General features: G+C 45.4%; 1 protein-coding gene across 1 annotated transcript in view; it reads right to left on the bottom strand.

Annotated features, from left to right (window-relative positions):
- Positions 1-886: 886 nt before the first annotated feature.
- Positions 887-27,178, bottom strand: part of FBH1 (F-box DNA helicase 1) — a 618,156-nt gene continuing 591,864 nt past the window's right edge. The window contains exons 21-22 of the mRNA XM_086918941.1: positions 13,428-13,624; positions 887-2,900 (exon numbers count right to left, since the gene is read on the bottom strand). Coding sequence (XP_086775067.1) covers positions 13,460-13,624 — 165 coding nt within the window. The 3' untranslated portion in view covers positions 887-2,900; positions 13,428-13,459. The remainder of the gene's footprint in view (positions 2,901-13,427; positions 13,625-27,178) is intronic.

The raw sequence follows: 27,178 nt of genomic DNA, 5'->3' as shown, positions 1-27,178 counted from the left end.
TAGGTTGTTCTTTGTTTCTATGGCTCTTTTGTGTCCTTTTCTTGGGTCTCCACGACTGTGCGTAACCCCGCGGGGTGAGTTACTGTGAGGGGAGGAATAGGTATTTTATGTAATATGGTACCCATGGCACTGTTTCTCCTGAATTAATCGATCCGCCCCCAAGCACGTTCGCTATTTCTATTATTGCTCGCCATTACCACTGAGGGGCGGGTACAGTAACGTGGAGTCCCCCGACTTCTTTTTATCTTTAATATTCTTGTTTTCTTACTTCTTGGGTTGGGATGTATAGTGATTGCAACTTATCTGTTTCCCTGATGGTTTTTATTACTGCGGAATTGCTGTTCAGTTTGTCTCTGGGTACATGTGGTCGGGCGTGGATACTACCATTGAGGAACTATAAGCGAACCTATGTTTTGCATGCTATGGACCTTTCTGATTATTGTTTTTTGGCTGTACTGCAATGTAACAGTTGGACTATTCTCCGCCACGCACACCAGGTTGCTACCTATACAACCGATCCTTTATTCTTTGATATATAAAATTAACCTCCTTTAATCCTATGTCGAGTGGTTCTAGTTAGTTAATAACATTGACTTACAGCGTTAGGTAATATCATCTAACCACTCCGTGCCTTTAATTGATGATGGTGCTTTTCAGTTTTGTTCCGTGGCCGGCCCCCGGGTTGTAGGCCCATATTTGTATGCATCCATTTTCTCAAATAAAGGTTTTCAAAAATAAAAAAAATAAAAAAAAATATGGTTAGGAAATATTCTTGTTTGCAGCTGTTTTTACTTTGAACTGCTGTGATTCAAATACACATGGGGACCATTTGTGGGCTTCTAATGATGCACAAAGTCACAAACTACACAAGAAACTCATTACTTTTAGATAAGATACCATTTATTTTCCATAGGTTCTGAATAGTTTGAAAATAGGTGATTCCCCAACTTGGATCTTATTTAATCCACCATTGGTTTCAAGAAAATATATAAACCAGCATATATATACATATATATATATATATATATAGTAATTTGCATTTTGGTACTGATCATACATGTTGTAATTCCTAGGTACAAACAATAAAATCTAAACACAAAAATAAGTTATTTACTCTCAGGATAGTTCTAAGCAAACATATCTTAACATCATTCAAATGTAAACCTGAAACATCACAGCCATATTCAAAGATAACTCCGTTTTACAAGAGCTGCTTTAGAATGTCTCGAAACTTCTTTTGGAACAACAGCAGTAAATCCCAAAACACACCTTTTTTTCTACAGTTTTTATAGAATTTGACTGTTATGCAACTTGAAGAATAATTTGAAAGAAATTAGATCTAGAAACAAACTTGTTAAAAATATTTTTTTTTAAACGCAATCGAGGCCATCACAATATTTACAAATGGCATTAAATAGAAACATTAAAAATACTGTGCTTGTCAAATAAAACATTGTTTTCCATTGTTAAAAGATTAGAGAACATGACTTTCAATAAGTATACATTTTCTTGTTAAAACATAGTTTCCCTGTAGGGGATAGGAAGGTGCTCTAGTCTTGTAGGCTATCCCTTTCTACTGAATTAGTGATTAATACACTGGAAATGTATGCCTTGCTTAAATCGTCCTAAAGATCTGGCTTGGTCTCTGCCATGTTGATTGGTTGATCTGTTGATGTCTGTAGCCACTATTTCACTTGAATGCAGAGTTAGTACTACGGGCTTGGTGCCCTTGACAAAGAGGCATTTTGCCATCACACTCCACAGCAGTGGGCTAAATATAAAGATTTTAGAGGCAATGTCAAGCCCAGTCACTGGCGGTACCTTATGTTGAAGTCTAGAATTATTTTTCTGACGCTGCATGCTTCCACTTTATCCTCAGTCTTTTCTCATGCAGGAGATATTTTAATAGAATTTCAAAATATGCTTGAGAGTTTCCCTAATTCTTCAATTGAATGATATACATGAAAATGTAGAGAAACAGGCAGAAATTATATAACTGCAGTACGCTATATTATGATAAGATAATTTAAATAAACTCTTGACACAGTATATAGTCAATACAAGCTAGTTAACCAACTCTTTCCTGCTGGTGTTGTTCATGGCAGCTATTGCAGCACTCTCTCAGTGTCCAAGTCATCATAATGTCTCGGGCACAGACCAACACCATATGAAGTTTGTTAAAGATAATAGGTTGAAAGAGGTTTTAGAGGGTAGTACAAAATTGCATACAGATTACAGTGAATCACCCCCAAAAAATGTAAAAGTGAATGGCACCAAACAAATTACTATTGAAGGAAACACATTGGTGCTTCTTCACATGGAAAGGAACAATTTTTTCTGCTTTTAAGTGCAGATCTACCATGTCTGCCTAGGTGCACTACCACATTTCAGTTGATTACTCGGATTCTGTTTACTGCACAAAGTAGCAGCTTGATGGTGTTCAAGCTTTTATTAACCTACTTTACCTTCACATATTCATCACTTTGACTCTTACTGACAGAAAACAAGGTGCCAACTGTAGTATATATATATATACATGGATAGATTCCGCCCATTGTAAATTTCTATTATCATTGAGACAATAGTAGCAGTGCATACCAAGACTTTTGTAACATCTTATTAATGATGAGTCACTTTGTTTCACTTTACAGTATTATAAAAGATTGCTCACAATAGCATTCAGGTAGAGATGCATTTTTCCGTGCAATAATGCCTCTTTTTTTTTTACATTTCTGCATGATAATTCTTCATTTACTATCATTCCATTGATGCAGAATTTCACTGGCAATAAGATACCATAATTTGGGAAGTTAAAAAATTGGTTGCGCAATTTCTTCCAAACATACTGGATCTCCTTCTTCTTCGCCATACTGCAAGATATTTGATGTACATCGTTAAACCTAATAAAAAAAATTATAGAAAAGCTAAATTTAGTGCATATTTCTGTATTCTACGTGCATATACTAGGAAACATTAAGCAAATAAGTGCCAGGTTGCAGCAAGAAGATGTATGTTTTTTGTAGTTTTATCTGTGAGAATAGTATTGAAATGATAATCTGAGAACGCAAGCAGGGATGGGTACATCTACAGTATGGATTATTATAGAATTAAAGATCGGAAGTACGCAAGAAATGAAAATGACATTTTATTACAACAGCAGAACGCATCAAGGGATCATTTACTCGCAAAATGCAGTGACCACATTAGAAAGTGATTAAGCAATAGCCTGGACCCTGTAAGCATTTTCAAAAATTGCAAACATTCATTGGAATTTGCAGTTTCTTTTTGCAAAATTATAAAAACCCTCATGGCCTTGTGCTCCAAGTACTTCATACTATATTCTGCTATTTACGAAAATGACATTTTTTGTTGAAAGCCATATCTTTTTGAAGTCACATATTAACTTTCCCACTGCTGGAGAAATCTGTAAAAAGCCCAGCATGCTAAAACAAACACACACACTAAAAAACACTCAAAGGTTAAAGTGATGTTATAGTTGGGTGTTCTAAAGATAAAAACAAAGTGAAAGTGACATCATAGTTGTGTTCAAAAGGTAAAAACAATGTTTAAAAACTAAAACCCATGAAATTGATTATATATACTTTACAGATCTAACTATAACTTGTGCACCGCCATTAAATGTTTATGAACTCAAATATTAAATCACTTATGAAATGTTAAATTACATTATTGATGACCTCACTGATGACACCGCAAATGCCACCTGACCAACATGGTGTTTATAAAAAAAAATGTTTTATTACCCACCGCACAATAGTCACCCTCATTGTGTAATTCAGTTGACGGATCGCCATAAAACCTTTCAGAGAGAATCTTTTTTATGGAAAGTTTCATGAAGATTTGTCAAATGGCATCAAAGTTATTAGAAAAACAAAAAAATGTCCTACTATCGAAACTTCGACCTAACTATAACTACACTGTGGTGACCAACGCTGTATATTAAATAAAAAAAAAATAAGTAAAATGTTACTTACCCGTTAACCATCATATCGTGATGTGTAACATTGTAGATTCACGTTTAGCACTCAGACATTTGCAAGTTTTTTTCTTCAAAGGAGTCTCTCAAATCACAAGATGTGGTGTTACTCCTTCTCTTGATGATGGGAGTTAAGTATGACACCCAGAGAATAGAACTGGGCAGCTATTGAGTTAGAGTATTTTGCCATAATGTGGGTCTTGTGTAAATTATGCCCTTACTACTTGTTTGCTATGAGGTTGGTAGGGCAATTGGATCATAAGCCATTGAAGTGGTTGATGGCTATGAAGGGAGAGAATCCCAAGTTGCTGAGATGGTGTATTCCTCTGCTCAGGTTAGATTTTGTAGTGGAGCACAGAACTGGATTGAGCCATATGAATGCTGCTGGACAGATACTGGGAGGGGCACCTTTTGTGTTGGAAAAGTCCCTTGCATGGTGATGGATATGCATCCATGTCTGAGTGCCCCATCTGCAACAATATCTGGATGGGTGAACACTGATCAATTGTGTGTACCTTGACCCAGGCCTGCCTCATGGATTGTGACCTTATCAAGACTTGCTGTTGTAAACGGCCTTACCAGGTGTTAAATAGTAAAAGCATGGTGGTGGCAGCATACTATGTGTTCTTAATGAAGACCAGTAGTTTGCACAGGCCGTTTTACCTATGTTACTGGAGCGGGCATAATGGGCCACTCATATAAAGTTTTGCTGCTGTCTGCTTAACTCAACCTTGGCTAACATCATGGCAGCATGTAGATCTGAGCAGCCCAAGTGTGTTTGCATGCGTGTCCTGTGATATGTGTGCCTCGGAGTGGTACAATACATGGAAGCCTTTGGGTTCAATATCGGAAACCAGGGCCTTGGGAAGGCATGGGGTAGTGGAGGAGATGATTCATTTGAATGGTCTCATACCTTTACTGCCTGTTATGTGCCTCCATTCAGTGGGGGTGGGGGAAAGAAACTCGCACACCCGGGGGTCTGGGGATGGCTGAGACAACTGATTTGACTTATTTCCCATCTCCCAAGGGCTTGACCATGCACATCGCTTGTTCTCTCTTTTGGTTTAATCTACGTGGGCATGACGGGTGATGTGGCGCTATACACCACGAGCCTATACTTCTGACTTCCTACACTGGAGGTGGGGGAGAACTCTCGCATACCCGGGGGACTGGGAATGGCTGAAATAGCCGACTTGACTAAATTCCCTTTTCCACTGGGATTCTTAACGTCTAATTCCCACCTCCCCAGGGCTTTATAATGTGCGTTGCTTGCCCTCTCATTTGGTTAATTCCACGTGGGCATGATGGGTGATGTGACGCTATACACCACAAGCCTATACTTCTGATTTTACCCACTGGAGGTGGGGGAGAACTTCTCGCATACCCGGGGGACTGGAGAAGGCTGAAATAGCCGACTTAACGTAATTCCCATTCTTACAGGGCGTTTTAACATGCGGTGCACACATTTACATCTGGCTAAATCCACGTGGAATTGTTGGGTGGCGTGACATGATATACTTCCTGCTTACACGTGTGACTACATATCGCGCAAGTCCCTTAGACGTCTCTATTTCCATACTGAACGGAGACACCCCGCGCGTATCTTCATGACGATACGACGTCAATCACGTGCAGTGCTATGGACGTAACAGGTCAGGGGTCACTTTGCCTTAAAGGACGGTGGGACACGGCGTCAATTACCTTCGCGGTGTTCTGGGACTCAGGCTAATAGGACAGGGCTAGCCCAGAGGACGGTAAGGTGCTCGGATAAAGGGTGAAATCTCAGAACTTTTGGATACATTTAGCTGCTCTCACGGGCGGTTTATGTATCGCGGCAGTTTCTATTGGGGGATGCTCATATCATATACTCAGACATGAGTCCCTTTCTCACTGCTCCATCAGGATTCAAGCAAGCCGGGCGGAAGAAGGCTGAAATGCCAGAAACCGGTCCCCGGTAGCTTGTCTCCTTTCTGGTGAAGAATTGGCTTGGTAGTTTAGTCTGCCCTGTTCCCATGATGCACTGGGCCAGGGACAGACTGATTTGCATATAGCCAGGTTCTGAGCTGGGATGGGGCAGTGAGATAAATAACGGTGATGGATCAAGCCCTGATCTTTGGACTGGGTAAGAGTGGTCTGCTTAACTCAGACACTCTGTTCCTCACCACCCCCTTTTCTAAATCATATCCAAGGTGCAGCAGCCTCATGCATTACTCTGTTTGCAGATTGTGTTCTTAGGGAGACCCTCCTGGCGGACACCTGTTCGGGCTCATGAAATGCATGAACTCTGTGATTCTCACTATTACAAGGGAGTTACCAAACCTTCTCAGGGGCTAGTAGTAACTCGCATTTACTGAGAGAGTGTTTTGGGTGTAACGGTGTGTGGGGGTTTACGGAGGCACTCGGAGTGGGCGTGGGAACACGCAGCATGTTGCCTCTTTTTAAAAGCAGCAGAAAGCGTTACCATTGGTAAACGAAAGATTGCTGCTACATAATCCTGAGTGGATGAAGTTTAAATCTCGGGTATGAGCACAGCAGATACATTGTTACTGCCACAGTTGCACAAGCTAATTTTCAACATATCATGAGTAACACTGTCAATAGAGACGTTGTAATTAAACGGAGTGAGTGATTGAAATAAAGTGGTTTTCCATCAAACTCTATCTGCTCCTTTTCAGTAAATGTTTTCCCGCAGTACTGGGATCAGCCTCCACTCTTAAACTAGAAAGACTTGAGAGAGTACGGATACGGATGACCTGCTTTACTCCGAGGGGCCTTTAACCGGATAACGGAAGGGCCAACAGTGGTACTGATTGCGACAGTCCTGACGAAGACCGGGTGGACCTTTTTAGGCGCATTTCCAGCAGTCGAAACATGTTGACTTCAGCAGTGGTAGGAGGGAAGTCTTGAGGAACCTGACTTTCTCAATAAGACATTTCTCATCCTTTTCTTACTTTTAATCCTGGTAGGGGTACCTAACTGTGTTTAATAAAGTAATTATTTCTATTGGCACCCTTAACCAGTTTTAATCACTTTCCTATACTGCAGCTTTTTGTCGCACTATCAGTTCCAGTCACAGGGTGTTTTGCACACGCCTTTCACCTGATTTTGTGTTACTCGTTGTACGTGTTGACACTATTTGGTTGTACGTCCTGTAGTGTGGAATTTATTATTTTTTCCCCCTCCCTAATGCTCCGCCCTGGATGTGGCTACACCAGGGTGTTTGTAGCAGGCCCTATGATGAAGCATGTCACATACTTCGGTATGTGAGTGAGGGCAGTTTTTCAAAACCGAGAAATTATTCTTGGTTATGTCTATTGTGTACTCTATATACCCCTTTAGTGTGAACATTTGATCCGGCATGGGGGCCTGGGGTATTGGAGTTTAAACAGTAATAGCCCTCTCCCCTTCTTTGTGTTAAGTAGTGGAGGAGATCCCTAGACAGATTTTTGGATTGCCACATTCCTGATAGCTGGGTGGGACACAGGATGGAGGAAAGGAGAGCCAGGCACCCCTGTTCACTTTAAAAGGGATATTTGATTCTGAAATGGTCAGGGGTCTTGGGCACATCTCAGGAAGGAGATGGGGTTGATAAGGGAATCATAAAGAGTAGAGTGCGGGCCCTTAAAGCCTTTTTTTAGGCATAGATCAGTGAGGCTTACATTTAGGTCTGATCCACTAGTAACTCCCATGGCCTGTGTTGTGGAGCTATCTAGGTTGAATTTGCTCCTGCTGTGACAGACTGCTCCTTGGGCACACCCAGGACAGATAGTAGGCACTTCAAAAGAACCCCCGCAACACAAACTTCAAAGCAAGAGAATCTAACTTGTGTATCTGGAAATGGATTATGAAAATAGGGACTCGAGTCTCCCACATTTTCAGCTGTCAAGCAGTCCGCTGTGTCTGTACCTGAATGCAGAAAAGATCAGCCTCCCAGCTGGGTATGGTGACATTACCAGGGAAATCAAGAACCTCTTCCCTAGTGCCTGGAGAATCGGCATCTGCCTGCCTGCTGATACTCGAGGACCCTGTGTGGAGGAGGAGAGTGCCTGGAGGGATTGAGGACCAGTGATGGATCCTGGCGAAAGGTTCCCTGAAGCAAGGTGTGAGATAATTGCTGCATCAATAGGCTTGTCCCCTTGTGTTGGCCAAAATCGGTGGCCCTGTATACCAAGAGAGAAGACTGTTGCCCTGTACAGCATGTGAATACAAGGAGCAGCTAGTGCTACTCATTGCATTCAGAACCCTGACTGAAGCATTGGAAGCATGGTCGCCCCAGACCTGCCAGTGGAGTCACAGGAACTTACTGCATCATCAAAGGAGCACTGCAGATCACCAGACGCCTTTGGCTGCAGCAACAAGAGTACCGGTCATCACAAGCATTCACTCCAGTGCACTGTGATGCCAGAGAGCTGAACACTCCTTGGGTCTTCAGTATGGCAACATCAGTGGGAGCAAGGTAAGATAGCTGCGCCAGACAGTCCAGGAGGAAATTGTCCTACCTTATAGTGCTACAGCATTGGAGCATTTTGACTTCTAGAAAGCCATAGTGCAACTTTTAAGACTCAGATTTATAGTGGGGTCTCACCTGAATGTCACCAATTGTAGATAAAGATTAACTACTGCCTGTAGCCAGGGAGGTGGGACCCAACATACTGCCCGGACAGCGCTAGAGTGCTGGCAATTCTGAGGGCTGTGGATATTGTTTGTGTATGTCGTATTTCACTTTGTGTTTGTATATAAATACTACTTTTGTTTTCAGAAAAGCAAATATCCCAATTGGCATTAATCTATTGGGGTCGCTGAATGCATTCTGAGTCTCGAGCCTTTGCATAACTTGCAACTAAATTGCCACTCCCTGAGAATCCTCGGACTGCTCAAACTGCCTGAACACCGATAGCCAACTCCTGAAGGCATAGGTGGATCACCTGCTCAGGACCCATAGAAGGTCGGACCCCGGCACATCAGGAGTAAAAGCCTCAGCCACCACAGTTGGGCTCAGTTGCTCCTCCTTTCCTCAATTCCCTCTGAAAAGAGGCTCTAACAATTAGATTTAACCTTCATGCTTGGCAGTTTTAAGACTAGTGCTTTAGCTGCCCTTCACATAATGACAGCAAAATAAGCTCTTTTTCCATAGCAGGACTTGGGGGAGATGCAAGGCGAAGTGTTAGGCCCACTGGCATCCTGTAACAAATAGTTTCTTACCTGTCGGTGTAGTTTTGCAGCTTGAATATCTTTCTGGATTCACTAAGGTGTGCATTATTCCGCGGTCTAGTGGTTGGGTCCGGAATCATAGTCTTTTATTTCTTTCTTTTTTTTTGTAGCCCAGGTGGGCGTCGACGTCCCACCTTTCGATGTACTTCCTGTGACATCGGCACGCTTCCTGCAGAAGCTGCCCACCTTTGGGCGCCATCTTCGGATTCTTTTTTTTTTTTTGTTTTGTGTTCTGTTTGCGAATCCTTTGGCAATGTTCAAGTAAGTGATTTTTCCGCTTTGTCCTTCAAGGTGTCTGTTTCTGTATTGTCCTTGTACTACCACCTGTTCTCCAGCATCATCTTTCTGGCGGAGGTGGGTGGGTTCGCTAGTGAATCGAGAAAGATCTTCAAGCTGCAAAACTACACCGACAGGTAAGAAACTATTTGTTTTGCAGCGTGAATCTTTCTGGATTCACTATGCTGTGCATAGACTTTGTAGCGGTTTGTGGCAGCTTGGTGGAAGATGAGCGTTGGTTGTTGAATATATGTTGAAGCACCTTCTGTCCTACTTGTGCTTCCTTGTTCATTTGTATATCCACACAGTAGTGCTTAGTGAACGTGTGCACTGAAGCCCATGTTGCCTCCAGGCATATGTCTTGAATGGGTGTCTTAGCCAGGAAGGCTATTGTTGCTCCTTTTTTCCTAGTAGAGTGGGCCCGTGCCCCTGCCCCTTCTGCTAGTTCTTGGTCTGCTTGTTTGTGGCAGAATTGTATAGTTTGTGCGATCCATCGTGCAATGGTTCCCTTTGTTACTGGTTTACCCAGGAAACTGGTTGCGAAGGACACAAATAACTGTTTTGTTTTTCTGTGCTCCTTGGTTCTTTCTATGTAGTGCATTACTGCCCTTCTAGCGTCCAGAATGTGCAGTGCCCTCTCTGCGCTTGTGGCCGGTTTCTGAAAGAAGCTTGGTATTTGCACCGTCTGGTTGATGTGGAACCTTGACACCACCTTTGGCATAAAGTGTGGGTCAGTTCTCATCACCACCCTATCATTGTTTATTCGGATGTAGGGTTCTTGTAGCGTCAGCGCCTGTAGTTGCTCAACCTGCGCAGCAAGGTGATTGCCACGAAGAAGGCGGTTTTCATTGTCAGCATTTGTAGGGAGGCCTTATGAATGGGTTCAAAGGGAGCTTTCATGAGCTCTGTTAGGACTAAATTAAGGTTCCAAGCCGGTGGCGGCATCCTCTTTGGTGGTGCGATCCTCTTTGCCCTTTCCAGGAATCTCTTTACTATCTGTGATGTAAAGAAACTCTTCCCTGTTTCTCCTCTTGTGTAGGCTACTATCGCTGCTAGGTGTACTCTCAGCGAGGATGAACTTAGTTTTGCCTTCAGCAGGTGCGTGAGATCCCTTAGCACCGTTGATTCTTTTGTCATGTTCTTGTGTAGCTTCTTCTTGCTGCACCATTGAGTAAACCTCTTCCATTTTTCCACGTATCACCTTCGTGTGCTAGGTCTCCTCACCTCTCGTAGTACCCGCAGGGTGCTCTCAGGTAATTTCAGGTGCGCAAACTCTATGTCTTCAGGAGCCATGCTGCTAGGCTGAGGCTCTCTGGCTCTGGGTGTAGTACTTCTCCGTTTTTCATGCAGAGTAAGTCTTTCTTTTTCCGAACTCGTGGGGTGCACCTTGTGCCATTTCCATTATCTGTGATTACCAGGTCTGCCTGGCCCACTGGGGTGCCACCAGGATCAGAGTCATGTTGCTGGTTCTGCACTTGTTGAGTACTCTGTATCAGGGGTATCGGAGGAAAAGCTTCAGCAAATGTTTTCCACCAGCTTAGCCATAGGGCATTCCCCAGGGATCCTTCCCCTGGTTGCCTGGATGCGAAGTTGAACTTCATAGTAATTTGCAAAAACTTTGAAAAATGCACTAAAGTGCATTTTTCATAGTTGTAGGTTACACACACACACACGTCTTTGGGACATGTGTGTGCGCAACACTTGTGAACAGATCAATTTCAGGGGTGCAACAGGGTGTCCTTTTGACCCCCTTGCACCCTTGAAATTGCATGCACACTTTGCGAGGACCTATGTGTACTCGCAAATTGCGCATGCAAATTCCCATTCATTCCTATGGGCCTGTAGGCCCATAGGAATGAATGGGAAGCCATTCCTTATTTGCAAATCGCAAGTTGCGACTCGCAAATAAGGAATGTGTGGGAATCGCTATTTTTATAGCGATTCCTACATGCATAGGCTTTTGCGAGTCCTTACTTGCGATTACTTAATAATCGCAATTAAGGGCTCGCAAAATCCTACCTTGATGCAAGTGTCTGTAAGTTATGTAAACTGTGTGGAGAAAAAGACAAATTATGCAGCGTTATGCAGTATATTCTCTGACATTGTTTTGATCCAGTTGAGCTAGAAACACATTTTTTTGCTGAAATCTGCAGGTCAAGTGGTATACTATGTGACAAGTACTGTAAATCTATATGGCGATTCTGTAGGTACAGACCAGCATAATTCCTCTAGTCATGAGAGTTAAATAAAGTCAAAAGATTATAATTTCAGTCACTGCCCATTGTCAGCTGCATTCCGAAAAGACCTTCAGCAAAATGCATATTTTAACATTGCAATGGGTATTTTTTTACATTGTGGGTGAGCAATCCGATTCTTGAAGGATCGAAAACTGATAAGTGAGGAAGAGATGAAGGATGTCATCTGACGTTTCTTTATTGAGAACTATTGGAGAGACACGTACTCCTCGGTTTGATACCTGTTGAGTTCTGTCATAAACAATGTTTGTCTACGACAGTTTTCCCTTCTCCTCATTCGTAGCCTTCATGGAAAGGAGGTTTGTAAAATGTGCTCTATGAGAATGGAATAGCTTGGTTTTGAATGCAATTATGGAAAAAAGCATTATATATTTTAGGCGAGTAAGAAACTGCAGATGTGCGTGTTTCAGTCTATGATCGTTGTATGTGGGGATGAAGTGTGCCACGTGCCTTTTTATTAGCAGTAAAAAAGAGAAACTACGAAGCAGCACGCAGAATTCAAGCAGGCATGGTATAAAAATATGGAAATAATCTAACACAAAGCATAAGATTGTATGAATGTTTCAATGTTGAAGAAAAGTATGTTCCAAAAATGTTAAGGGTCCTGTGTCCACATATACTACACATTCCATTGCAGCAGAAACTGGCTCAAAAGCAATGCGGAGATGTGGGTGAATGTGGAATATATGTATGCCATCGCAGTTTGGACCCAGACATGTACAAACCTGTTTTACCCTGCTACAATAGGAACAGTTTAGCTCAAACTGCAAAAGCCAGGTCCTGAGGGTAACACGAGAAACCCACGACTGGTTATACCCCGATTGGGTCATATATGTATACATTTGAGGAAAAAATAATCTTTTGAGGTTAGGCCATAGCAGTGCCTTAGTATTAATCTATGAATGTGTATTTTTCGAATGTTCGGATGATAACTTAAAATTGCATTAATATAATGGTTATTTACAATTACCTATTCATATGTATTATTTACGCATGTGGAATATGGGCAACAATTATAGACTGAGGTTAACAGCCAGGAATACTATTCTGTAGATTGAAGGAGGGGGTGCTGAGGTGCATTCCTTAGATGTGGCACTTATTACTGCAGCTTCCTCATCCTGTCCCTTAACTATGGATACTTGGTGTTTCCTAGTGCCCTCGATACGTTTTTACTTAGAAAACTCTACTTGCCCCCGGCAAGCCAGGAGAACAAGGCTGAGGCTGGAGCCGTGTCTTAGGAGCCCTGACGTCTTTGGCCAGGGGGATTTGATAAAGTTCTATCTCAGGGTCTAGTTGTCAGTTGCCTGAGAACCTACAAGTTTGCACTCGGCACATCGCTCTCCTTTACTTAACTCTCACAACCTTGGATACTGCCTCTTCAAGTCTTAAGGTGTTAAAGCTATTTGAACTGCCTTTTTGGCATGGTTTAACCTTTTATATTTAAAAAACAACACAGTTTCCATCCTTTTAAAATTCTTTGCAGTACTGCCGTGGTTGTAGGAGCCGCTGTTTTTCATGTGTAAATGCAATGTACAGTTTAAAACATTTAATGATTTTAATTAATCGAACATGAAAAAAAATACATACAAATACTGCAGCTCCATGTATGCTATTTAATTGAAATTCAAATTAAGACAGCAATACAAAATCCTTAGAAAGAGTTGGTAAAAGTATAAATAAATATATACCCAGTTTAGGAGCAGAATTGTTCCCACAGTTATCATATAGCCTGCAACAGCAAAAGACGTTGGCTTGACAATTCCACATCTTCGATGGTGTACGTCATGGATTTTACCAGCGAGGATTCTGCTGTTAGGTAGGTATATGGACCAAGGCGTTGCTCAATACAGGAAGGGCACAGATAGGCGTCATTCTGGATGCCAATCTGAAAAACATATAAAAAGGAGAGACGCTTGAGTACGCTGTGTAAAGAGTCATGCAACATAAACCAGTTTTAGTAACAGTTTTTCCATGGAATGCTTTTCACTGCTCTTAATGATGTCTTCTGCTGCTAATTCCCCTATCTCGAGATTTGTGGGGTATCTGGGCTTAGAGGTCAGAGGACACAAGCGCCTTATGCCCAGGTTAAAAACTGCTTACATTTGAATGCCAGTTGCAAGCATGGCCCCACCTGTGCAAAGACAGTCCTCTTCACCTCACCTGACCATCAGCACCACACTCAGTCCCCTTTCTCTCTGCTTGGGTGAGAACCGATCTGGGCAGCAAAGCTTTTCTGTAAATTGTTTGGAAGAAGGAATAGCCAAGACTACTAATACACGAGTTGACATGGTGGTACATCCACTCTAGGTTAGTTCCACATTGGTCGAAACAAAATGCATAGCAATCAAATGGGTTATTAGAATATAATAAGTAGCAGGATAACTTTATAGAAAATTCAAACAAAATAAGTTCAGGGAAAGCTTAACCAATATGCACACAAATCTAGAGCAAATCAAGGGCAAAGTGTTAGAAAAACTACATTAGTGTCGTCTTCGTGGATGCTCCTAAGAAACACATGGGTATGGACGGTCAATTAGGTCGCTTTGGATTTTATTGCACAAGCATGCACTGCAGAATTGAGGCAGCAACCTTAACAAGCATTCTGGTCTTAAAGGCCTGGCTGCAGGTAGGTAGAATAACATTTCTTCAAGCCTGTTGTATGCTATAAACAGGATTCCAGTGCCATCATAGAGTATAAAACAAAGAACTCTGGGCCATATGTATGAAACTTTGGTTTTGCGATTCTAAATAGCAATTTTTTGAGAATCGCTATTTGAGATTCGCAAAACGCTATGTATGTAGGATTTGCAAATTATTTTGAGAATTCTACATATTCCTTATTTGCGAATTGCAAATTGTGATTCGCAATTAAGGAATACCTCCCCATTCATTAATTTGCGATCCCTTATTTTGCGAGGCTGTTTTCCTTTCATACATCCCACTTAGATAAAATGTGATCGCAAACAATGAAATTCTGCGAATTTCAGCGTTTGCAATCACAATTTTGAATGATACATATGGCCCTCTGCCATTAACTAAAAAGGGTTTTGTAGAAAAAAACGGACACCACTTAACCCCTTAACATGGAATTCTGACATCACCTTGGAAAACAAGCATTAAAAATGCAATAAGTCTCGCCTTTCATTAAGTTAAAGCCATTAGCTTTGCTATAAAATAACATTAGCAAAGCAAATGGCTTTAACTTAATCAAAGGCGAGACCTATTGCATTTTCAATGCTTGTTTTTTAATGGAGTTCTCGTGTTTTGGCAGCTCGTGTGATTGTCTGAAATGGTAACACAAAGGCCAGTAGTGTCCAGAGGAGGTGCTTTAATTTTTGTCCATATCTTCTAAAAACCTTTCTTTGCATAGAAGCGCGGAAGGGTCAGTAGTAATAGGACAGGTCCAGTTCTGACCATCGTGATAACCGTTTTTGTTGGAATTCATACAGGCATAGCATATGTCCCTGCAGCCCCAGCGCTGCGAGGCGCTACCCTGTACAGGGTGGAGGCTTGCCAACACCCCCGCCCGCCCGCGCCCGCACCCCCCCCCCCCCCCCCACCCCCAACACCCCTCGTCCCTTGACCGGGCAGTGTTATTACAACCTGTGGTCCTATAATGGCTGGTATGGTTGGTAGCATCAGGGGCAAAGCTATCAATAGTGCAGCAGGCGCAGCGACACCAGAGCACAGCTGACTGAGGGCTCCACTGCACCTCCAGTTATAGCTATTATTTGCTTCCAAGCCAGGGTGGCAGACCCACTTTGCATCAAGCCCCCTTGAGACCCTTGCTATGCCACAGGGTGCACAATAATGTTTGATCAATAACGCCATGAAGGGGGGTGGGGGAGGGGGCGGGTGGGTGTAGAGTACCATCGCCTTACCTGGGACTCACATTATTTCACGTTACATTACTGGCACACGTTTCACCAGGGAATTATATACTTTTCATGGTTTCCACAGTTTGTATAGTTAAGAAACGTCGACCTTGGTAATCCCAGCTCCCGCAGTTGCCAAACAGTGTGAACCTGGACAAAAAACTAGTCTTAAGAGGTCCTGATTAGTTTTGAAACAAATTTTGAAATGCACCGCTCAAGAAATCAGATTTGCACCATATATAAGTGATAAAGTCTGTAATCAAAAAAATTGTTCCAAATGAGAGAACGCTGAGTCCGTGATTGCAAAAGAGTGTTCAGAATTCCTTTAATATTCCAATTGAGAAACCAGCCAACGCGTTTCGTTCCGTCAAGCGGAACTTCTTCAGGGCGTAATGGTAGTTGACAATCGTGGATATTTTCTGAGCCGGGATCACGAGATGTACGTTGGAAATGTGGTAATCACCTTATAGCTTCAAAAAGATATATTCCTTGAGAAGACACTCCTACTTCTTCATCCAAGTTATCAATATGTTGTATAATTCATTAACACTGGCTGGAGAAGATTTGGCGCGCGGACTGTAGAGACGCCGACTGGGGGTATCGAATGGGACCCGGACAGGTAACTACCTTAAAGTGACTGTGCCTTCGGAGCCGACTAGGGATCTACGAGTTTAACTACGTGACAGTGCAAAACGTGCACATCACATGAGTAAAAGTCAACATTCTACAATGAATTATACAACATATTGATAACTTGGATGAAGAAGTAGGAGTGTCTTCTCAAGGAATATACCTTTTTGAAGCTATAAGGTGATTACCACATTTACAACGTACATCCCGAAATTCACTTTATTCATCACCACCCAGATAGAGGAAATAGATATTTACTGCATCTCGTGATCCCGGCTCAGAAAATATCCACAATTGCTGGGATATACTCTTTGGACAGGGAGTATTTGAAAATTGCACGCAATTTGAAAGATAACTAAACATAGATAGTGGTGATATATGGATTGGTGCTTATAGGGTGTTAAAAGTGGTCCACTGTCCACATTGTGTTGTAGAAAAGGTCCTGATTAGTTATCCAAAACTGGGTGTGCTTAGAAACGTGCCAATCCCCGATGTGAAGTGCTGTATAGAAAAAATGGATTAACATTTTTTGTAAAGCACACAATATTACGTGTATTGCTACACTTTAATGATATAATATAATAATAAGGGTAGCTTATAAAGCGCTTGGTTACGCGGAAGCGTGTCCCCGCGCTACAACTGAGGAACTCTGTGTGAGGTTGGAGACCAGTGAACTGTTATCTGGAGAACAGGTATGTTTTTAGGTTCTTGCGGAAGCTGGATTCGGATGGATCCAGACGGAGATGGAGAGGGAGGGAATTCCAGCTTTTCGCTGCCAGATGACGGAAGGAGCGTCCGCCCATACGGGCCCTTTTGACCCTAGGAACCTGAAGTAGGCCCCCATATGAGGAGCGCAGATCGCGGGCAGGTGTGTACCTTGTCAGTAAGTTCTGGAGTGGGATAGGTGATTTCTTAGCCAGGATGCGGAGGCATGTACAGAGGGCTTTGAATTCCACTCTGCTTTTTACTGGCAACCAGTGGAGGGTTTTGAGAGCGGCTTTGGTGTCTGATCGTTTAGGGATTTTTAGGATGAGACGGGCTGCCGCGTTCTGTATTACCTGAAGGCGGATCATAGCTTTGCTGGTGGTACCCAGGTAAAGTAGGTTGCCGTAGTCTAGGCGTGATGTCACAAGGGCGTGTACCTGGTCTGCATTTACAATTACTGCCTGCTGTACGCTGCTTGCTGGAACTGCCGCTTTGGCATTTTAATTATAGTATTTACCGATTTGCCGATTTTAAGTGCGTTTGTGCTAGCGTGACTCATTGTGTGTTCACCTCGCCGCTTTTTCTCTTCAGCATTCGTTTGCCCTAGCGCTCCTGCCGCCCTGACCCCCCCACCTCCATTTTGTTGTTGTTGTCGTCGTCCTTTGCCCGCCCCGCCTCCCAGCTGAAGCGCCCTCCCACAGACAACAAACAGCGCGCCCACACCAGGAAGCGCCGTGACTCACTCTCTGCTTCCAAGCTGAGTGGTCGCTCCCCTGCTGATGCTGCTCAGGTATCGTTTCTGCAGCGCTTAAGCCCTGACCTGGTCTGCATTTACAATTACTGCCTGCTGTACGCTGCTTGCTGGAACTGCCGCTTTGGCATTTTAATTATAGTATTTACCGATTTGCCGATTTTAAGTGCGTTTGTGCTAGCGTGACTCATTGTGTGTTCACCTCGCCGCTTTTTCTCTTCAGCATTCGTTTGCCCTAGCGCTCCTGCCGCCCTGACCCCCCCACCTCCATTTTGTTGTTGTTGTCGTCGTCCTTTGCCCGCCCCGCCTCCCAGCTGAAGCGCCCTCGCCCCTCCCCCCCACCTCCCATTTATGGCCAATGCCCCCACGCGCAGCGTCCACGCCGAAGGTGCGCCAAAGGTAAGCCCGTCTACGCCCGTCCGCGCCTGGACCGCGCCCAGCGCCAGACCCCCTGCCCCTCGCGCTCCACAGCCCCCCCGCATTACCTACAATGCCGCCGCCCTCCTAGCCCTTAACCCCGGTCGCGCCCCCAACTGCATCCAAGCCGCTCCAGGACGCACCCATGGATCGTTCTCCTGCCTCTCCTGCAAATTCAGCGGGACCGTCAACGTATCCGCTCCGACCACACCACAGATTCCCGACCCCAACCACCTAGAATGCATCCTTCTCAACACCCGCTCGGTCCACAGGCACGCCATTGACCTTTGGAACCTACTAGACACCATCTCTCCAGACGTCGCCTTCCTAACGGAAACATGGATGAACGCCTCCTCCGCACCCGACATCGCCATCGCTATCCCTGACGACTATAAGATTACACGCAAAGACCGCACCGACCAAACAGGAGGAGGAATCGCTATCGTCCACAAGAAATCAATCCGCATCTCAACCAGCTCTGACGCCAACCTCGCCAACTCCGAACACCTCCACTTCCAGATCCACATCGACCCCAAGACCACACTCAGAGGCACCCTCCTCTACAGACCACCAGGTCCCCGCGCAAAATTCAGTGAAGACATCACGGACTTCATCACTCCACACGCGCTCCCCTCCAAAGAATACATCCTCCTGGGAGACCTGAACTTCCACCTTGAGAAGATTAACGACCGCAACACCGCCACCCTCTTAGACAACCTCGCCAACCTCGGACTTAAACAACTGGTCACCTCCCCCACCCACATCGCAGGTCACACACTCGACCCCATCTTCACCTCTAGCAACCATGTCTCTTTCAACCACACTACGGAGCTCCTCTGGACTGACCACAGCTGCGTCCACTTCACCTACAACAAGCCGAAACCCATCATCCACCTCCAACCAACTCTACAAAGAAACTGGAACAAAATCACCACGGAACAGATCTCCTCATCGCTCCTTCAAACCTCCCCAGCCCTCTCTTCTAACGCCAACGAGGCCGCCTCCAACCTCACCCTTTGGTTATCCAACACCGCAGACACCTTAGCACCACTGAAAAAACGCCAACACAAAATCAAGAAGGCCTCATGGTTCAACGAGGACCTCAAGAAATCCAAGAAACTATGCCGCTCCCTTGAAAAGGCCTGGAAAAAAGACTCATCCACCAGCAACAAGGTCGCCTTCAAAAACGCCATCCGTACTCACCACCAACTGATCCGAAAAGCCAAAAAAAACAGCATTCAAGGATCGACTCGACAACAACGCCCACAACAGCAAGGAACTTTTCAACATCGTCAAGGAATTTTCCAACCCCTCGGCCAACTCCAACGACATCACCCCCTCTCAAACCCTCTGCGACTCCCTAGCCTCTTTTTTCCACAACAAGATTGCTGACATCCACAACAGCTTTGACAACCAACCCGGAAGCCAACCCACCCTACCATCAGCTGACTATCTTCCCCCCGTTAACACCCTTAACGCCTGGAACCCAATCACCACTGAGGACACCATCCGCCTGATGAATTCCATCCACTCTGGATCCCCCACAGACCCATGCCCTCACCACATCTTCAACAAAGTAGACTCCGTCATAGCTCCGCACCTCCGAGACGTCATCAACTGCTCCTTCAACTCCGCTACCTTCCCAGAAGACTGGAAACACGCTGAACTCACCGCCCTTCTGAAAAAACCAACAGCAGACCCCACCGAACTCAAAAACTACCGCCCCATCTCACTTCTTCCATTCCCGGCCAAAGTCATCGAGAAAGCTGTCAACAACCAGCTCGCCGCCTTCCTCGAAGCCAACAAATCCCTCGACTCTTCACAATCTGGCTTCCGAGCAAAACACAGCACTGAGACCGCCCTCATTGCAGCAACAGACGACATTCGAACTCTACTGGACAATGGAGACACAGTCGCCCTCATCCTCCTCGACCTCTCTGCAGCCTTCGACACAGTCTGCCACAGCACCCTTTTACAGCGCCTCAGAAACATCGGGATCCAAGGAAAGGCACTGGAATGGATCACCTCGTTCCTCTCCGGAAGAACCCAGAGAGTCCGCCTCCCACCATTCAAGTCCGAGGCCTCTGAAATCATCTGCGGCGTACCACAAGGATCCTCACTTAGCCCCACCCTCTTCAACGTATACATGAGCCCCCTCGCGACCATCGCCCGCCAACACAACCTCAACATCATCTCTTACGCGGATGACACTCAACTGATCCTTTCTCTCACCAAGGACCCCAGCACCGCCAAAACTAACCTACACAAAGGAATGAAAGAAGTCGCCGAATGGATGAAACAAAGCCGTCTGAAACTGAACTCAGACAAAACAGAAGTCCTCATCTTAGGTAAATCCCCCTCTGCATGGGACGACTCCTGGTGGCCGGAAGCCCTCGGAAAAGCACCCATCCCGACAGACCACGCACGGAACCTTGGCGTCATCCTGGACTCTTCACTTTCAATGAACAGACAAGTCAGCGCCGTATCCTCATCCTGCTTCAACATCCTTCGCATGCTCAGAAAAACATTTCGCTGGATCCCCACCGAAACCAGGAAAACAGTCACCCATGCTCTGGTCACGAGCCGACTGGACTACGGAAACACCCTCTACGCAGGTACCACCACCAAACTCCAGAAGAAACTACAACGAATCCAAAACGCCTCAGCCAGGCTCATACTAGACATCCCACGCAATGAACACATCTCTGGCCACCTTAAAGACCTCCACTGGCTACCCGTCAATAAGAGGATTACTTTCCGACTGCTTACCCACGCACACAAATCACTCTACGACATCGGACCAGATTGCCTCAACTCTCGACTGTCCTTCTACACCCCCTCCCGCCAACTTCGCTCTTCCAGCCAAGCACTCGCCACTGTCCCTCGCATCAACAAAACCACCATGGGAGGCAGATCCTTCTCATACCTGGCTGCCAAAACATGGAACTCACTCCCCGCTTACCTTCGCCTCACCCAGAATCACCTAGCGTTCAGAAAACAACTTAAAACGTGGATATTTGACAAATAATCCCCCTCCCTAAGGATATCTAGCCCCCCTCCCCTCCCCAAGCGCCTTGAAACCCTCCGGGTATGTAGTGCGCTATATAAATTCTATGACTTGACTTGACTTGACGCTAAAACAAACACCTGCAACTCGGTCTATTTGGGGTCCAAAAGATAAGTCAGCGTCGAGCCATACGCCAAGGTTTTTTACTCCCTGGCGGGGTATGGGAGCTTCACCCAGGCATGGAGGCCACCACGCCGATGACCAAACAGATGGGTTCCTCCCCACAACGAGCACCTCGGTCTTGTTGCCGTTTAATTTGAGGCAGTTGGTGGACATCCAGGTTGCAAGTTCTTGCATGCAATCCCTGAAACTGTCCATCGCAAGACCGGGTGCACGCGATGGGGAGATAGCCAGCTGCGTGTCATCGGCGTATGACACGATGCTCAATCCGTGACTCACGGCAATTGAAGCCACTGGAGAGACATAGAGATTAAACGAGGTTGGGCTCAGGGACGAACCCTGGGGAACGCCCTGTCCCAAACCTATGTCTCTCGAGTAGTGGTCGCCCTGGCGAACCTGGAAGCTTCTCCCTGTCAGGAAGGACTGTAGCCATTGGAGTGCAGCTTCGGATATTCCTCCGTTGTTCAGACACTGTAGCAAGTTGTCGTGCGCCACAGTGTCGAAAGCTGCACTCAGGTCCAATAGGATGAGGGCCATGGTGTGTCCCTCATCCACCCCCTGACGTAGGGTCTCAACTGCAGTAAGCAGTGCGGACTCTGTAGAGTGGCGAGGGCGGAATCCGAATTGGGTGTCGTGCAATAGGGCAGCCCTTTCCACAAAGTCCATTAGTTGTATATTGACCGTTTTTTCAGCCACCTTGGCGAGGTAGGGCAGGAGTGAAATTGGGCGGAGATTGTCAAGTTTCTCAAAACTGATGGTAGGTTTCTTCCTGAGGGGCAGAACAACCGCCTTTTTCCAATCCCTAGGTACTGTCTTGGTGCTGAAAGATACATCGAGTAGATGTCTGATGTATGGTTCTAGCACCCTTAGACTATCCGTCAGACGTTTGGGTGTGGTTGGGTCTCGAGGAGAGCCCGACTTCACCGACCTACAGATTTTGAGAAGATCTTCCGTGGGAGGGGTAACAAAGTTGGTAAGTCTTGGTTTATCCCCCCACTCCCTTGGGCTTTCAACAAAGTCTGCCCCGGTATTGGGCTGTGTAGGGAATGCTGAGTAGATTTTTGTTATTTTATCTGAGAAAAAATCTGCGATTTTGTCACACAATTCTGGCGAGCAGTCATCGGGGACAATAGCTGAGTTTCCGCTTGAAAGAGTTTTGTAGAGTGAAAACAGCTCTTTCGTCGAGTTACCAGCCTCACTGATCTTAGTCGTAAAGTATGCTGTTTTCATCTTTCTGATTAGTCCATGGTAGGTTCGTCTCTCGATTAGATAATTAGTTCTGGTTTCTTCAGAGAGAGTCTTGCGCCATTCTCTTTCGGTTCTTTTTAGTGCGGTTTTCTGAACTCTTAGTTCAGCGTTGAACCACGGGGCAGTTTTGTTTATGCGTCCCCCAGATTTGGTTTTTAACAAAGGAGCTGTGCAGTCTAGTGCCTGATTAATGTGCATGCAGAGGTTAGCATTGGCCGTGTCAGCATCCTTCCCTCCTGGGCTTCCTCCTTTCGTTAATTCTGCACAGAATTTAGACTGAGAGAATGTAGCCCATTTCCGTTTGAGGTGGTACATGACTGGTGGATGTGGGGGTCTGCTTCCAGGGATTCGTATGGAAAAAGGGACCAAATAGTGGTCCGACCAAGGAATGGGAATTGGGGTCATAGCTTCCGCTTCCCCCCAGTTGACAAATATGGGGTCCAGCAGATGACCCAGTTGATGGGTAGGGCCTCTAACGATTTGGGTGAGTTGGAGGGCTTTCAGTGCCTGACCAAAATTCTTACTGACGTTGTCTGAGGGGTTATCAAGATGTAGATTGAGATCCCCGAGTACCAGAAACTTGTCATTGCACAGTGCGGTTTCCATGATTCCTTTAACCAGACTCTCCTCGAACCTGGCTATGGGGCCTGGGGGTCTGTAAATTAGTATGCCCTTTAGCGTGTAGTTATTGTTCACTTTGACAGTGAAGCTCCCTGCTTCACTGTCCAGGATGGGAGAGCTGTCTAGCTGGCATCGTAGGTTTTCGCGGGCTATAATTGCGATTCCACCTCCTCTGCCTGTGGGTCTATCCTGTCTATGTATAGTATACCCTCCTGGAATTGCCTCAAGGGCGTAGGGTGTAGACTCATTATCTAACCATGTCTCTGTTAGAAACACAAGATCCCATTGGTTCTCAGTAAGTAGATCATATATGATCATATATCATATATGAAATGTACATAGGTTTGGCGCCATGAAGTAGAAAAGCTCACACTACCACCGCTATCTTTGTAATCACACTAAAATATGGTTTTATTTCACCCCATGTCATTATTTCACACAGGGGTTTTTGTACGTTTCCAGTGAAAAACAGTGCTTGTATTAGTCATTTTGCCTTGATGGAAAGCGGATACTCAAACCAGTAGACTTGAATTCATTATGACGACATGCTGGTGATGCCATTTGTCAGACCATTCATCTCTTGTTCTTAACAAATTAGTTCCGCTTGTTTGGAAGTTCCCTTTTTTTTGTTTTATAGTCGGTGGTTTGCATTCTAGCTCCATGAAATAAACATATCGAATGATGTTGAGTACCGATTTGTCGAAGGTGATTTCTCTTTACCCTTGGGGAAAGCCTCCTATCCAGCCTCCCTCCGGTGTTATGTGTCATTGACCTTTTATTTGCAATTCATTTTGTTGATGGTCTGACCCTCTTAGTGTCATGCCCTTTTTCTGCCTGTGCTTCGAAAGGGCTGTTTTGGCTACATGGAGTATTGTACTGCGTGGTTGTGCTCTGTGCGTTGGTCTATGGTGTGAATATGGCTTGGGGAATATTTGCCTGTACCCTCCACCCTCGGCACCAATCTCTCCTGATAAGGGTAGCCCCTCCTTTAAATGACTTTAAACCACACACACTCTAGCCTCATGGCATTTGCTGTCTCCTTTTCTATTTAGTGCTCCAAAAAGGTTTTCCCCCCGTAAAGAGCATACTGATGATGGATGACTTTACCGCTTGTCGAACCCCGATTCCATTAACCAGGCATGTCTCCTAAGGATGGCACTAGTGCACAGCCCGCTGCATCTAGCGCAGATTTTGTGCGGAGTATCTCTATTTTGCCTCTGCCCTGGGTGTGAGCAGTAGAGGACGCTTTAAAGCCTTACTTCCCCGGATCTAGCATGATTACGTTTTTTCCTCTTCTAGGTGAACTCTGTATGTACCTGCTGGCCTCTTAGCGACAGCATTGCATACAGCAATGTGTTCTGGGGGTGTCACCTTAAGGGTAAAAATCCAGACCTACTAGACCTTCTTCCGGTGAATGTGTGTCATCTTGTCATCCCTTTCTGTTGGCACTGAGTCCTTGAAAATGCCCTGTTCATACTATTCCTCATCATAGAATTACTGCTCTTCTTCTTGAGGTTCTTAAGGCGTAGGAGGTTCAAGTTCTGTCCGTTCATCCTCCAATCTCTTCCTCTTCTCTGTGCTTGCGAAGCCCTTGAGAGAACTGTCAAATTCCTCTTCTTTCGTAGCAGTGACTTCACCTCGGGCGACATTTCTTATTCTCGACTTCTGACAGATTGTTCAGCATCGCTGGAGGCTTTCTTTTCGGGTTTTCCTTTCACTCCAATCCCTCCAATGGGACTGATCCCCTTTCGGAGTTGAGCCAGAGTCTGAGGGTTGTCTACAGTGGTGTTTTTATGTTTTGACCCATGGGGCTCCTTGGACTAACAAGGGTTGCGGCAAAGGAAATTTCAAGGACTTCCAGTCTGAGATTTTGAGCTCGTCCCACCTCAACCTCGAGGAATTGTGAGCACGCACCTTTAGTGCTCTCGGCTTTCAATGGCTTTTTCGACATCTCATTTCTTTCAAAGTCGACGGCTCTCTCTTTGAAGTCTGCCCTACCCCCTTAGCCAACTAGGCTTTGCAGGATCTTAAAATGGATCCCCACCGAAACAAGAAGGACGGTCACCCAGGCCCTCGTCAGCAGTATATTAGAGTACGGGAACGCCCTCTACGCAGGAGCCTCGGCCAAACTCCTGAAATGGCTCCAACGCATCCAGAACGCCTCTGCGCACCTGATCCTCGACATCCCTCGCCTCAGCCACATCACACTCCACCGGAGAGATCTGCACTGGCTCCCTGTCAACAATAGGATAACCTTTAAACTTCTCACCCACGTACACAAGGCACTCCACAGCACCGGACCAGCGTACCTCAACAGCCGACTCAACCTCTACACCCGAACCCGGCAGCTCCGCTCCGCAGACCGCACCCTCGCCACCGACCCTGGCATCCAAAGAGTGACAGCTGGCGGCAGATCATTCTCCCACCTCGCCGCCAAGACATGAAACACCCTCCCCATCTGCCTACAGCAGACCGAAGACCTTCTGACCTTCAGAAGGCTTCTCAAGACCTGGCTGTTCGAACAGTAGCAGCTCCCCCCCTCCTAGCGCCTTGAGACCCTCACGGGTAAGTAGTGCGCTTTATAAATGCTATGATTGATTCATTCTTTAAAGTTTGCATAATTTTTCGACAGTTCCAGGTCCCTGAAAGATAGAACAGGACAATTCTGGACCCAATCACCAGATGTGGTATAATGCACAGTATGTGATTCCAAAAAAGATTCAAGCTGCAAAACAGTTATTAGGAAAAGTTATAACAAAGGGAGGCCTGACTTATTTATTGTGAAAAGCATATAATAAAGGTAATAGGCCTGTAAGGGTGGATTGTTATTACATTGTGGTAAAGCCTGTTCACAGATGTTTTGTTAAATGCAGTCTCACAGATTTCATTATAAAGCACAAGTTACTAACCTTTGGTAACAATATATCTGTAAAAACATTAGTAGTGATAGACCCCTTACCTTAGAATTACCCCCTGGCGTCAGACCGGATCCGGAAAGTTTTTATCAGCAGTACCCCTGCGCGTCGGTAGGCGTCGTTGTGCGGCTCCGCAGGCGTCATTGGCGCCAGGATGATGCCACTGGAGATACTTAGTCGCACCCACGCACGGACGTCATTTCTGTACACGACTTCTCACACCAGGAACGCAGAGCCATGCAAGAAACTGTCCACTGGTGCCATGAAACTAGGGCCCTAAAAGGGATGACTTTAACCCTAGAAATTAGTTCGCAGAACGGGGAGGATGGGTGGGGCGGTAAGGAATCTATCACTAATGTTTCTTACAGATATATTGTTACCAACGGTAATTACCTTGTGTATCTGAAAGAAACACGTATTAATAGATTCCTTACCTTAGAATAGATACCAGAGCAATACCAACCCCGGTGGTGGGTCTGTGAACCAAGATCACACCAGAAAGTCCTGGAGAACGGAACGGCCAACGAAGCCGTCTCTCCGGACTTGGCTGTGCAGGCAGTAGTGCTTGGTAAACGTGTGCAATGACAGATGTCATGCAAGGGGACTCCCCGTCCCAAAGCAGTAGTGGCTGCTGTCGCCCTGGTAGAATGGGTGCGTAGCCCCACCAGAGGCTCCTTTTTAGCCAAAGAATAACAAGTCTTAATGCACAGAACGACCCATCGAGAGATCGTCCACTTGTGCACGGCCCGACCTTTCTTGGCACCCAAGTAGCCAACAAAGAGCTGGTCATCCATCCGAAACTGTTGTGTGCGGTTGAGGTAGAATGAGAGTGTACGTTTTGGGTCCAGACGGTGGAGCCTCTCCTCCTCTTTTGAGGGATGCTGAGGCAGAAAGAAGGTGGGCAAAGTGATGGTCTGCTCGATGTGAAAGGCAGTGACAATCTTTGGCAGAAAATATGTATGAGTCCGTAGAACAACTTTGTCCGGATGGACAGAGAGAAAAGGAGGTTTAGAAGAAAGAGCCTGGAGCTCACTCACTCTTCTGGCAGATGTGATGGCAATCAGGAAAGCAGTCTTTAAAGTAAGAAGAC

This window comes from Lissotriton vulgaris, chromosome 1_1 (assembly GCF_964263255.1).
Source record: "Lissotriton vulgaris chromosome 1_1, aLisVul1.2, whole genome shotgun sequence".
NCBI lineage: Eukaryota > Metazoa > Chordata > Amphibia > Caudata > Salamandridae > Lissotriton > Lissotriton vulgaris.
Note: the sequence above shows the minus strand (reverse complement) of the source record. Positions and strands in the feature narration are given on the sequence as shown.